This window comes from Grus americana, chromosome Z (genome assembly GCF_028858705.1).
Source record: "Grus americana isolate bGruAme1 chromosome Z, bGruAme1.mat, whole genome shotgun sequence".
NCBI lineage: Eukaryota > Metazoa > Chordata > Aves > Gruiformes > Gruidae > Grus > Grus americana.
In genome coordinates, this window is record NC_072891.1 from 6,706,621 (window position 1) to 6,720,916 (window position 14,296).

A 14,296-nucleotide genomic window follows, 5' to 3' on the forward strand; every position below is an offset into this window, starting at 1 on the left:
GGAAGACTCTTCTGCTATGTTTCAGTTTAATTTCATTTTGTGAGCCAAAGCAGCTTAGAAAAGCCTAAATCAGAGGGTTGCAGTAGGAGATGGTGCCATGAACCATGAGGTGAAGCACATTAGATGGACAGTTTTCTTTATAAATAGTATGGAGAGGACAAAAGGAGATGAAAGGATCAAAAAGAACTAATTTCAAGCTCTGCAGCTACTTTTTTCTTGGTCAAAAATTGACAAATGTTTTACTGTTAAATAAAACACCAAGAATTTGAAAAGGGTTCCTATGATTTTGAGGACAGGGACAATTTTGTGTAGCTGGTAATCACCGTTCTCTGGGGGTTTCTATGGGGAAAAATTGTGATCAAAACTGGGGAAGTGAGTCACTGAAACAAGCTTTTCTTGCAACTGAAAGGAACTGGCTAATCTATCTAGTGATACTGGGTATACACACTGAAAGGGGACAGCTGGTTGAAAAATGTTTTTCCATATAATCTCAAAGAATTATTGTGAAACTTGAAAAAGATGTTTCGGGTTTTTTTTGCCAGGCCAATGCTGACTAACTGATTTTCAGTCCAATTTTAAGCGTGAGAATGCGTCATTAAGGTCAGCACTGATTTACTTTCTGAACATAAATCTTACGTAAAGCAGGTAAAAAGTGTCAAATTTTGGTATGCTCTAAATCTGTGTCTCCAGTTGAAGTCATTGGGAATTTCTGATACTTTTAAGACTAACAGTAAGAAACTATCCACACTGTCATTTTTCCTTCATAAATAAAATCAGTTTGTGTAGACCTTGTTCGCTTCTGAAGAAGAATAATGTGGAAGTATCTTCACAGATGACAGAAACAGAGTGCCCAGCTCCGCTTACACCATCCTGTGCCATAAACCATGTCAAACAGGTGTAATCTACACTTATTTTTAAAGAAAGTTGTACATGAGACAAGCTGTTGTTTCAACTTTGCCTTGACTTGGTACATATTTCTCTTAAGACATTTCACAACTATTGGACAGAAATGACACCCAGACAATATGCTTTCAGTTAGATTTTTAAGCTTGATAATACAATTACATTCTGCCAGTTAGCTCCTTGGGATCTCACGTTGTTTCTGGAAAGTAGATGACATTTTGGCAAAAACAGTCTCCAATTATAAAGATCTTGCTTTCACTTTCATTCCTCGGGTTAGTAATAATAATCCTTAAGAATTTCCAAAAAAGTCTCATTTAATGTATTAGTCTGAAATTCTTTAAAAAAAAATAAAATCACAATTCAAATCATCCGATGCCTCACTGAAGAGGACATGCTCCACATAATACTTTCATGACCTTACTTTGTTTCCTCGATTTATCTAAACCATCAGAAAGTCCTAGGATTGCTGATTTCCAACCATCTTTTCAGTCTTAGTAGTGAGCATCCTATTATAACACATGTATGTATCACAGGAAGTGACAAAAGAGAGCACAAGAAATCAAGCCATACAAAATGACAGTGGTCTTTATTCTAGTTCAACTTATTTTACTCCAGCCATCATTATCATATGATACATGCAAATTTTATTTTTATTTAGAATATGTGTATGATTACAAAAATTAAAGCCTCAATCTGGCTCTGAAAACTTGGTAGATTACTTTCTGGAAGTTTAGAAAAAGGGAACACCAAAATTATTTCCAAAGGCAGCTTCACTTGCTAGCATGTTTTTGCATCTTACCTTTTTTCACCAGCAGGCAGATACTTCCTGTAACATAAAGTGCCTCCTTGCCTATCAGAAGTTAGGAGGATGCATTATGTCACTTTGTGAAGCTGAAGATTAGACTGGAACCTGAGCTACCATCTAACATCATAATGCTTTCACTTTGAGGAATTAAAACTGTGGACATTCCACGAAAAAAAAAAAAAATCTTTCTTTAGAAGTAATCTTTAGAATAATTTATGCCTACTTGGTAACAGCAGTATAACCGCACCTACTGAAAAATTCCAATATCGAGGATCTCTACGCCAAATGAATTGTTCGCCAAAATAACTGAAGCATAATACTCCTTTCAGTAAGCATTCCTTTTAATGCATTTTTTTTCTACTATGCAAATTTCCTTGTAGTTTAATCATAAACTAGTACTCTGATTTATCACCAAATTTAGATAAGGTTACCTTTATCTTGTTACCTCAGTGACCTGACTTCAGCTGACTGAGACCACAGAGCCTCACTGGCTCACCAGCCCCTTAAAGCAAAAATGAGGGCTCTACAAAACAGAGAATGAGTATTATTACTACAGCATCGATAAGGAAAATGCTGCCTATGAACTTCACGTATGCTATTAAGCAGGATACCTTCTTAGATACAAAAACATGTGTAAATCTCCAACTTTGTCTTCCATGAAAGTGACATCACGGTTGAAATGGCTATTGACTTGACTCACACATCAAAGGTAATTTAATTTTACAGGTCAGTCCAAAATGGATCTTTAGCTAATTTGAGTCTGTTGAAATATATATGGATTTTTTGTTTAAAGCTATAAGAAAAAAAAAATCAATTGAGATGCTGAAAGCATTTATTCAATTTTCCTACAAGGTACAGTATTATCCTGTTAAATGACTGAACAAACTTGCCACTCAGCCCAAGAGATGCAAGCCACATTGTTCCTTTTTCTATTAGTACTAACAAAGCTCATAACCGATTTGAGACAGGCTAATAGGCATTTAATATCATGCTTGTAACAAGTTTTCCAACACATTACTAAAAAAAAAACCAAACATGAGCTATTCACCATTCTATAATAGCTTAAGATTATTTTGATCCCAGTCCATTTACAGCTGATTTGCTAACTCTTTTTGAAGCAAAAAAGTAAAACCAAAAATTGAGAACTAAAGAAAGTAATTACCGTCATAGGAGCTTTGAATACACTTGTATGCATCCGGCAGATCATATTGTCAAAAACTGCTTTATGGAAGAGTCCTCTGTTCACCTACTCTTTAGAGATATCATTATGAAATTTTGCACAAATTCCACGAGTATATTCAAAGGATAATTTTCAAAGTAAAAGGACCAAACCTGAACAGTGAACAGGAATTAAAAACAGCTGATCCGTCAAAAAAAAAAAGAGAGTTAATATAAAATAACAATACTTGTGGGAGAGCTGAAAAGTCTAAAAAAACCCAAAACAAAAAAGTACTTCTCCCTATTTTTCCAACAAGTAGCCAGAAGCAAACATGTCAATTTCGTAAAGATGAAATTCATAGGTATGTGTTGCAAGCATATGTTAAAATCATAGAATCATTTAGGTTGGAAAAGACCTTTAAGATCATCAAGTCCAACCCTTAACCTAGCATTGCTAAGTCCACCACTAAACCATGTCCCTAAGCATCATGTCTACCCATCTTTTAAATACTTCCAGGGATGGTGACTCCACCACTTCCCTGGGCAGCCTGTTCCAGTGCCTGACAACCCTTTCGGTGAAGAAATTTTTCCTAATACCCAATCTGAACCTCCCCTGGTGTGACTTGAGACCGTTTCCTCTTGTCCTGTCACTTGTTGCTTGGGAGAAGAGATCAACGCCCACCTCACCACAACCTCCTTTGAGGTAGTTGTAGAGAGCGATCAGGTCTCCCCTCAGCCTCCTCTTCTCCAGGCTCAACAGCCCCAGTTCCTTCAGCTGCTCCTCATCAGACTTAGGTCCCTTCACCAGCTTCACTGCCCTTCTCTGGACACACTCCAGCACCTCAATGTCCTACTAGTAGTGAGGGGCCCAAAACTGAACACAGCACTCGAGGTGCAGCCTCAACAGTGCCCAGTACAGGGGGGACGATCACTGCCCTAGTCCTGCTGGCAACACCATCTCAGATACAAGCCAGGATGCTGTTGGCCTTCTTGGCCACCTGGGCATGCTGCTGGCTCATACTCAGCTGGCTGTCGACCAGCACCCCCAGGTCCTTTTCCTCCAGGCAGCTTTCCAGCTACTCTCCCCCAAGGCTGTAGCGTTGCCTGGGGTTGTGGTGACCCAAGTGCCAGACCTAGCACTTGGCCTTGTTGAACCTCATACGGTTGGTCTTGGCCCATCAATCCAGCCTGTCCAGATCCCTCTGCAGAGCCTTCCTACCCTCCAGCAGATCAACACTCCTGCCTAACTTGGTGTCATCTGCAATCTTACTGAGGGTGCAGTCGATCCCTTCATCCAGATCACTGATAAAGATATTAAAGAGAACTCTCCCCATTACTGAGCCCAGGGGACCACCACTTGTGACCAGCCACCAACTGGATTTAACTGCATTCATCACCACTCTTTGGACCCAGCCAGCCAGCCAGTTTTTTACCCAGTGAAATGTACACTTGTCCAGGCCATGAGCAGCCAGTTTCTCCAGGAGAATGCTGTGGGAAATGGTGTCAAAGGCTTTACTGAAGTCCAGGCAGACAACATCCACAGCCTCTCCCACATCCACTAAGTGGGTCACCTTGTCATAGAAGGAGATCAAGTTAGTGAAGCACGACCTGCCTTTCATAAACCCACGCTGACTGGGCCTGATCACCTGCTTGTCCTTTACGTGCCACGTGATGGCACTCAAGATGATGCGTTCCATAATCTTCCCTGGCACTAAGGTCAGGCTGACAGGCCTGAAGTTTCCTGGATCCTCCTTCCAGCCCTTCTTGTAGATTGGCTAACCTCTAGACAACTGGGACCTCCCCAGTTAGCCAGGACTGCTCACAAATGATGGAAAAGTGCCTTGGTGAGCACTTCCGTCAGCTGCCTCAGTACCCCTAGGTGGATCCCATCTGGCATGATAGACCTGTGTGTGTCTAAGTGGTGTAGCAGGTGACTAACCATTTCCCCTTGGATTATGGGAGTTTCTGCTCCCGGTCCCTGTCTTACAGCCCAGGGGGCTGGGTACCCAGAGAACAACTGGTCTTACCGCTAAAGACTGAGGCAAAGAGGGCATTAAGTATGTCAGCCCTTTCCTCAGCCTCTGTCAGTATGTTTCCCCCTGCATCCAATAAAGGATGCTGTGTTCAGTTTGCATGGCAAGGTTTTGGTAGTGGGCAGGCTACAGGGGTGGCTTCTGTGAGAAGCTGCTAGAAGCTCCCCCTGTGTCTGACAGAGCCAATGCCAGCCGGCTCCAAGACAGACCCGCCGCTGGCCTAGGTGAGCCCATCAGTGCCCCTGTGATAACATATTTAAGAAGAAGAAAAACACTTAGAGAGAGAGAGCTTTTGCAGCCAGAGAGAGGAGTGAGAAGATGTAAGAAACTCTGCAGACACCCAGGTCAGTGCAGAAGGAGGGGCAGGAGGTGCTCCAGGCGCCAGAGCAAAGATCCCCCTGCAGCCCATGGAGAAGACCATGGTGAAGCAGGCTGTCCCCCTGCAGCCCATGGAGGAAGGATGAGGGGGTGTAGAGATTCCACCTGCAGCCCATGGAGGACCCCACGCTGGAGCAGGTGGAGGCACCTGAAGGAGGCTGTGACCCTGTGGGAAGCCTGCGCTGGAGCAAGCTCCTGGCAGGACCTGTGGCCCCGTGAAGAGAGAAGCCCACGCCAGGGCAGGTTTGCTGGCAGGACTTGTGACCCCGTGGGGGACCCACACTGGAGCAGTTTGCTCCTGAAGGTCTGCACCCCGTGGGAGAGACTCACGTTGGAGAAGTTCGTGAAGGACTGTCTCATGTAAGAGGGACTTCATGTTGGAGCAGGGGAATGATGAGAGGAGTTCTCCCCGAGGACGAAGAAGCAGCAGAGACACCGTGTGAGGAACTGACCTCAACCCCCATTCCCCGTCCCCCTGTGCCACTGAGGGGGAAGAGGGAGAGAAATGGGGAGTGAAGTTGAGCCCGGGAAGATGGGAGGGGTGGGGGGAGGTGTTTTAAGATTTCTCATTCCTCTACTCTGTTTTACTTAGTAATAAATTAGATGGAATTTTCTCTCTAAGATCAGTCTGTTTTGCTCGTGACGACAATTAGTGAGCAATCTCTCCCTGTCCTTATCTCGACCCATAAGCTTTTTGTTATGCCTTTTCTCCCCTGTCTAGCGAATGAGGGGAGTGATAGAGCAGCTCTGGTGGGCACCTGGCCCCCAGCCAGGGTCAACCCACCACAGACAGGGATTCTCCTTAGTCCTCCTTTTGTTGCTAATGTATTTATAGAAACATTATTTATTGTCTTTTACCGCAGTAGCCAGATTAAGTCTTAGTTGTGCTTTGGCCCTTCTAATTTTCTCCCTGCATAACCTCATGACATCCTTGTAGTCCTCCTGAGTTGCCTGCCCCTTCTTCCAAAGGCTCTCTTTTTTTTCCCCCCAAGTTCCAGCCAAAGCTCTCTGTTCAGCCAGGCCAGTCTTCTTCCCCTCCAGCCCATCTTTCAGCACTTGGGGAGGGCCTGCTCCTGTGCCTTTAAGACTCCCTTCCTGAAAAAGTCCAGCCTTCCTGGAGTCTTCTGCCCCTCAGGACTGCCTCCCAAGGGACTCAGGCCAAAGTCTGCCCTCCAGAAGTCCAAGGTGGCAGTTCTGCTGTCCCCCTTCCTTATTTCTCTGAGAATCAAAAATTCCATCATTTCATGATCACTATGCCCAAAACTGTCTCCAACCATCACATCACCTGCAAGTCCTTCTCTGTTCACAAAGAACCTTCTGTTAGGAAGGTCTCTTCCTTGTCCTGGTTGTGGCTAGGATAGAATTCCATTTTCAAAAGGAGCCAGGACAGGTAAGCCAAGCTGGCCAAGGGGCTATTCCATAACACGTGACGTCATGCTCACCACAAAAGGGGCCCAGTCAGAGAGGATGGGGTCAGTGTGGCTCCGGGACAGTCTGAATGTGGGCTGAGTATCCGGCTGGTTGTGGGATCAGGAAGTTGCTTTCTGTTATTGCCCGTTGTGTATATTCCATTATAAGTACTATTGTTGTTGTTTCCCTCTCCCTTTGCTGTCCCAGTAATCTGTCCTTATCCCAACCCACTAGGTTTTGCTTTTGTCTTCCCATTCTCCTCCCCATCCCGCCAGGGAGGGGTGAGCAAGTGGCCATGTGGTGCTCAGCTGCTGGCTGGGGCTAAACCACAACATCTCTCTATGAAAATGCAGTTACTCCCATCATCTGCAACTTAGAACCATAGAACTATATTATCATAGAATCATTTGAGTAGGAAGGGACATTAATGGTCATCTAGTCCAATCCCCCTGCCATGGGCGGGGACATCTTCAACTGGATCAGGTTGCTCAAAGCTCTGTCCAACCTGACCTTTAATGTTGCCAGGGATGGGGCACCTATCATGTCACTGGGCAACCTGTTCCAGTGTTTTACCACCCCCATTGTAAAACATTTCTTCCTAATATCTAATCTAAATCTCCCCTCCATCAACTTAAAGCCCTTACCCCTTGTCCTGTCACTCCATGCCCTTGAAAACAGTCCCTCTACAGCTTTCCTGTAGCCCCTTTAGGTATTGGAAGGCTGCTGTGAGGTTTCCCCAGAGCCTTCTCTTCTCCAGGCTGAACAACCCCAACTCTCTCAGCCTGTCCTCACAGGAGAGGTGCTCCAGCCCTCTGATCATCTTCACAGCCTCCTCTGGACTTGCTCCAATAGCTCCATGTGTTTCTTGTACTGGGGACCCCAGAGCTGGACACAGTACTCAGGTGGGGTCTCACAAGAGCGAAGTAGAGGGGCAGAATCACCTCCCTCAACCTGCTGGTAACGTTTCTTTTCATGTGGACCAGGATACAGTTGGCTTTCGGCACGCATTGCTGGCTCACATCCAGCTTTTCATCCACCAGTATCCCCAAGTCCTTCTCCTCAGGGCTGCTCTCAATCCCTTCATCCCCCAGCCTGTGTTGATACCAGGGGTACCCCAACCCCTGTGCAGGACCTTGCACTTGGCCTTGTTGAACCTCATGAGGTTCACATGGGCCCACTTCTCAAGCTTGTTCAGGTCTCCCTGGATGGCATCCCTCCCCTCCAGTGTGTCAACCACTCCACTCAGCTTGATGTCACCAGCAAACTTGCTGAGGGCACAGTTGATCTCACTGTCTATGTCACTGATGAAGATATTAAACAGTACTGGTTCCAATACGGACCCCTGAGGGACACCACTTGTCACTGATCTCCATCTGCACATTGAGCCATTGACTGCTACCCTCTGGATGCAACCATCCAACCGATTCCTCATTCACCATACAGTCCACCCATGAAATCTGTCTCTCAAATTTAGAGGGAAGGATGTTGTGGGGGACATGAGCCAGCAATGTGACTTCTTCACTCTGAAGCTGACAGAGCACTGGAACAGGCTGCCCAGAGAGGTTGCGGAATCCCCCTCTGGAGAGATTCAACACCTGCCCAGACACGATCCTGTGCAACATGGTCTAGGTGATCCTGCTTCAGCAGGGGGGTTGGACTAGATGATCTCCAGAGGTCTCTTCCAACCCCTACCAATCTGTGATTGTTTCGAAGGCATTACAGAAGTCCAGATAGACGGCATCCATAGCTCCTCCCTTGTTCACTGATGTAGTCACTCCATCAAAACTTGCCAGGTATTGAGCTGTTTTGGTTTTCTACTTTAAGCCTCTATCCTCCCATGTTCTATATGAGTAACCTACTGTCCTGGTTTCAGCAGAGAGGGTTAATTTTCTTCATAGTAGCTACTATGGGGATATGTTTTGGATTTGTGCTGGAAACAGCACTGATAATATAGAGATGTTTTTGTTCTACGGACCTATTGTTGAGCAGTGCTTACACAGGGCCAAGGCCTTTTCTGCTTCTCACATTGCCCTGCCAGCGGGATGGCTGGGGGTGCACAAGAAGTTGGGAGGATACACAGACAGGACAGGTGACCCAAACTGACCAAGGGGATATTCCATACCATATGATGTCATGCTGAGTTTATAACGAGCTTGGGTGAAGAGGGAGGGGGGGGCGGCGGCGCTCAGAGTGATGGTGTTTGTCTTCCCAAGTAACCGTCACACGTGACAGAGCCCTGCTTTCCTGGAGATGGCTGAACACCTGCCTGCCATGGGAAGTGGGGAATGAATTCCTTGGTTTTGTTGTGCGTGCAGCTTTTGCTTTACCTATTAAACTGTCTTTATCTCAACCCACGAGTTTTCTCATTTTAACTTTTCCAATTCTCTCCCCCATCCCGACGGGGGGCAGTGAGCGACTGGCTGCGTGGTGCTCAGTTGCCGTCTGGGGTAAAACCACGACACCTACTCAGTCTTTGCAGGGCATTTATGGACAGAGGTCAGGTTCAACTATTGATATGGAAAAAGAATTAGCTGTCAGCTTCTCAGGAAAACAACCAAATGGAGGGAGGGCTGTCATCTTTACTGCAACTATACAGCACTTTTGGCTAGCCCAGCCTTCTGGGAAATGAAATTGAATAGCCACATGAACACTTTGTATCAATTTGGAACCAAGAAACTCTGAACAGAAATGCTCAAATTCTTGCAGGCAAAAGGAAAGATTTGTTTGGAGTCAATTTAGTTTTCTTCAAGGGAATTGTATTAGAAGATGAAATACTCAAGATTCTGAACTCTGCTTCCATAGCTTATTGAAAACACTGAAGAACAGCCTATTTTAGAGAAAATCCACTGCTCGAATAAAAATTACACTGAACTGATTTCTATTGGATACACAGGCTCCACAAAGTCTTTTGTGGAATGAAAACAGATAGCCCTTTTATAAATCAAATTATAAAAAGCCAACATTTGCCTAAAATGTAAGTGTAATAAAATCTAGATGACCATTTATCCAGTATTCTTAATGTCAACTGTTGCTGAAACATCAAATGGAGAAGAATGATTCAGGCTGGTGCAAAGGGACAAAGTTAGAATTATGGGACACGAGTTTGTTTTCACAATAAACAAAAATTTCTTGGTGATGAAGATATACCAGTCTACTAGTTTTCAATCTTCAGCAGACTGGTTTTATAAAACCATCCATGATTCTAGATTAGATGGAACTATCTTTCATGATATAGTCACTTATCAAAAATTTCCTAAGGTGGGATCACTGGTCTTAGCAGAATGCTAAAATACCTCTTGGGAAAGAGAGCTGGAGCAGAGTGTGCACTACTGCACGGACCATAAAGAGCAGTTCTGTATTTACTGGCACATGTGTTACGTGATCTCAAAAGCATGTTCTCCTATCTTTAACTTCAATGATTCTAGAAATTGCTCAAAACTTACGAAATAGCAGCAAATAATTTCAAGTCAGTTACAAATAAGTCACCACAAGTGACTTATTCTTGACATGATGACAGGTTACTGAAAGACAAGGAAAGCTCTCCAGTTACCTTTTTTACAGTCTTGTCAGGTTCAAGAGCAATATCTGGAATGTTGGCATCCACCATGAGGGAAAATAAGTTCAAGATCAAGTTCGAATACCTAAGAAGAGGAGCAAATTAGGTAAAACACTCCGTAAACTGTACAAAGACATTTTGTAAACAACTTCATTTAAGAACAATCATCATCTTAGTGTGAACTGGTAACGGTTCAGAGGAGATGCATTCATGACGCTTCATTTGAACATACTTATGTTAAAAACATAAGATACCTGATATTAGCAGTGAAAGTTTAACCCTCAAGCTGTCTCAAACTGGCAAAACTAAAGAGACTGTTCTGGTTTTGTTATAATTTTCTAAAAATTGTCAGAACGTTTATTCAGAGACACATCAAATATAAACTGCGATTTCATGTATTGTAAGATTCAATGTCTTTTTCTACCTCTAGTAGGACAAACATATGCTAGAATACCGATTCAAAGGTTATTTTTTATTAAAAAGTCTATCAGTGATACAGCAGTATTATATAAATTAGCATTCAAACAGCTGAAGTCTTCACAATTACAAGTAATGATTTTTCAAGTTGCTGCAAGGGCTTTTGCCATAACAAGTTGAATGTAAGTGATTTAACCAGATCCAAGTCTGCAGTTGCTCAGTTAAGGTGCAATAACATTGGTAGGCATTCTACACTTATGAAGTACAATGTCATTTATAACCATTAAAAAAGACAAGACAGAGTATAGTTTCCCATTTTAACATGGTGTTGGAAGTACTTGTGAATCTTTTACAGAATATCATTTTGCCCTTGCAGGAAATTAGCTGTAAGTTGCTTTCTGAAAGGATAATTTTCAAGCTGTGCAACATAAAATGAGACTTCCCTTCCTCTGTAAAGAGATCTAGTCCCCTTTCAGAGACAAAGTATATAACTGACTTTAAAGTCTGAAATACTGCTCTGCTAAAAGCACCAGGTGCTTCATAGATGATAGAAAATGAATTCTTAGCAGCAAAACTTGTTTATTAGCAAGCTGCTGAATATATATATAAGCTGACAATGGCAAGGAGTACAAAGTATTTTAACTACACAAAAGAACTGCTTCACAGCTATATTTTGCAAAGTAAATACTGCTCAAAAAAAAAATCTCTCTAGAAAAGCGTAATTCCATCAAAAATTCTTGACACTTCATTATCACCTGGAGCTAGCACTACCTAACACATTCCAATGTAAGTTTTAACTCTTTATAAACACATACATTTAAAATAAACTGGACAGAAATCTTCAGTGTCTCATTTGTTTCAGCTGTTCTGCTTCACCTTGCCAGGGGTAAGGGGCTAGAGTCAGGAAAATTACTTTTATCATAGATGAAAGAAAGCAAGCTACACTGCCATTTTGTTTCAGATCTGGCAAAGAAATCTGGCAGTTGCTTTGGTGCCAGGAACAGACACCACAGGTTTTAATGAAATTTTTTTCTACTTGCGTGAAACAAGCAAATCTCACTGTAAATATGCTTAAATGTTGCAGTTACATTGTCTCAAGTCTCTTCCTAGGTCATTGGTAGCTTCCATTGATAGTTCTCCCTTTGAACTGACCCCAGAGTCTCAGAGTTCCTTTTGCTCTTGAACCACACAGAGGGTAAGAGGTTATGAGCACTACAGGTAACTGGGGTTATTTAAGTGATGGAGGTTCATAAAAGTGATTTCAAAGATCTAGGCATCACTGCTAGATGCCAGTTAAGAGCTGGTTCTGTTCCACACAATGAAGTCTTTTGGTTCTTTGTGATTAACGAAGGTAAAAGCACTGGAAGTATAACATCATCTGAAGAACCTCATTTTTAAAAAAAAAAAAAAAATCAAGAAAAGGTAATTTGGGGCAGAGTATAGAGTTGTATGAGAAAAATTTGAAAAGAGCTGATCACTATACTCTCTGCAGGTCTCACCTCTGCCCCTAACCCCAACATTTCTTTAACTCAGTAAGCAATTAGATGTGCGTCTAAGGATGAAAGAGGGCTTATCAAGTAAATTTGCTAACTGCCTCTAGGATCCTTATCACGTTTCACAGATTTTTAGAAAATTTATTAAAAAATCTGGGACTTGACAAGAGAGGTAACAACTTCCTACGTTAGACAGCTGGCTGTCATCCTTCCCATAGGCAACATCCTTGGCAAATATGCCAAGATGTTCGCAACTGGTCAACTGACAGCCCAAATCCATCCCAGCACTACACACTTCACTGAAACATCTGAGTTAGAAATTCCACCTGTAAAAAACAAACACCTTTGTCAGGCAAGTAGTATCAATCGTCTTTGACATCTACATTACAAAGGCCTCTGGAATGGGTGACCTACATTCACAGCCAGAACGAAGTAGGAGCTCAATTTTTCTAGGTTTAAGGAGCTTCAATTAAGCACCTAAACCTGACTTTAAATCCTTCACAAGTGAATGCATTCTTTGTCTTCATCAAAGCTCAGTAAAAATTAATTTGTGAAATAAACAAGCACTCAGCTGCAGTGGCAGTTGATTAAACTTATGGTTTGAACATCAAATACTAAAACCAAGGAGGTTCTGTAAAAAATTAAGAAATCCAACAAAATAACTCCATTCTTACATAGAAGAGGCCTCATATACCAAAAAAGAAACCTGCATTAGAAAAAAGTTCAAATTCTCAGTGCTATCTTTTCTGAGAACAGCAACTTTTAGTTTTAGGTGCTTAATATCTCAGCAAATATATTTCTGATCCCAGGCACTCCTTTATGTATTTTGTCAACATTTACCAACCCCTTTGAATACAGATGCCCTAAACCTAAATTTAGGTTGTTGACAACGCAATACTCTATCAAATCCAAAGCCACAAACTTCTACTACAAAGACGAGACAGGGAAGTATACAGTTATCTGTGGTCCCAAATTAAAGCACTGCTTACCTGGTCTACCTCAAAAATTCATAAGTTTAAAACACAATCACCTTTTCTGCAGCATAGCCTGGGACTCCCCAGGACTTACTTATTCTCTTCTCAAGACTATGTATACTCCACCAATTCTTTCCTGTGAGAGTGGTGAGGCACTGGCACAGGTTGCCCAGAGAGGCTGTGGATGCCCCATCCCTGGAAGTGTTCAAGGCCAGGCTGGATGGGGCTTTGGGCAATGTGGTCTAGTGGAGGGTGTCCCTGCCCGCAGCAGGGGGGCTGGAACTAGATGATCTTTGAGGTCGCTTCCTAACCCTAACCATTCTATGATTCTATGTCCCAGTTAGCTATAATAAACTATGGCATTTATTCTTCCAGAAGTATTTCCTTGCATTCCAGATGCAAGCAAAACTGACCTGATCCTACCCAGTTTCACCTTTGCTCTTCCCTCCTGACCATCTACCCCCAGGTTTTTAGAAGACTACCTAGCTTTGCCTAGCTACTACCTTTCGAAAGAATGGGCACATCCCAATGACCATCACAGCTTTCCACTCATTACCTGTATTTACTTTTTCTTCATTCAGAGCTGTATGACCTCTGCTGTCCACATTGTGAAGAGACTTGGGAAAAACACTGTGGCCCAGCTAGCTGGATATCCCCATCCATACCGAGTAAGTACCTCAGCCCAAACTACAGCTTCTGTCTCCTGTTACTTCCCAATCCTTTGCCTACTAACTCAAACTGACCACTGAACTTCTCACATGTCTAACACAGGGGAAATCCTTACAATCTAGAACCTCACTCCGGGAAAAAAACTTTTAAATGTTGATGCTGGATTCTTTTCTGTTGGATGCTGTTGAGCATGTGTAAACTCTCAGAGGAAGGGAAACGCTGACAGGTAACAGGACTTGAACATCTTTAAATAGGCTCCACGTGTATAATGAAGCTGTAAAAGGCTGCTAAAGCCCACGTGAGGATGCAAGTTCTGCTGCCAGTCACCATTTGGCCTGCAAGACATTCAGAACGCAGAGGCTGCTCCTTCATTACAGCACTGCTGACAAACACAAATCACCAATTATTGTTCAAAAAAAGTGGAAAGCATCTCCCTCACCCCCCCCCAAAACCAAACACAAAACCAACCAAAAAACCCAACTGCATGCTAATGTTCATAT

The 14,296-nt window shown here is 43.0% G+C and overlaps 1 protein-coding gene across 5 annotated transcripts in view; it reads right to left on the reverse strand.

Annotated features, from left to right (window-relative positions):
• PIK3C3 (phosphatidylinositol 3-kinase catalytic subunit type 3) overlaps positions 1 to 14,296 on the reverse strand; it is an 83,471-nt gene that overhangs the window by 13,145 nt on the left and 56,030 nt on the right. For all 5 annotated transcript variants that reach the window (XM_054808939.1, XM_054808938.1, XM_054808937.1 and 2 more), the window contains one exon: positions 10,238 to 10,328. In XM_054808939.1, coding sequence (XP_054664914.1) covers positions 10,238 to 10,328 — 91 coding nt within the window. The remainder of the gene's footprint in view (positions 1 to 10,237; positions 10,329 to 14,296) is intronic.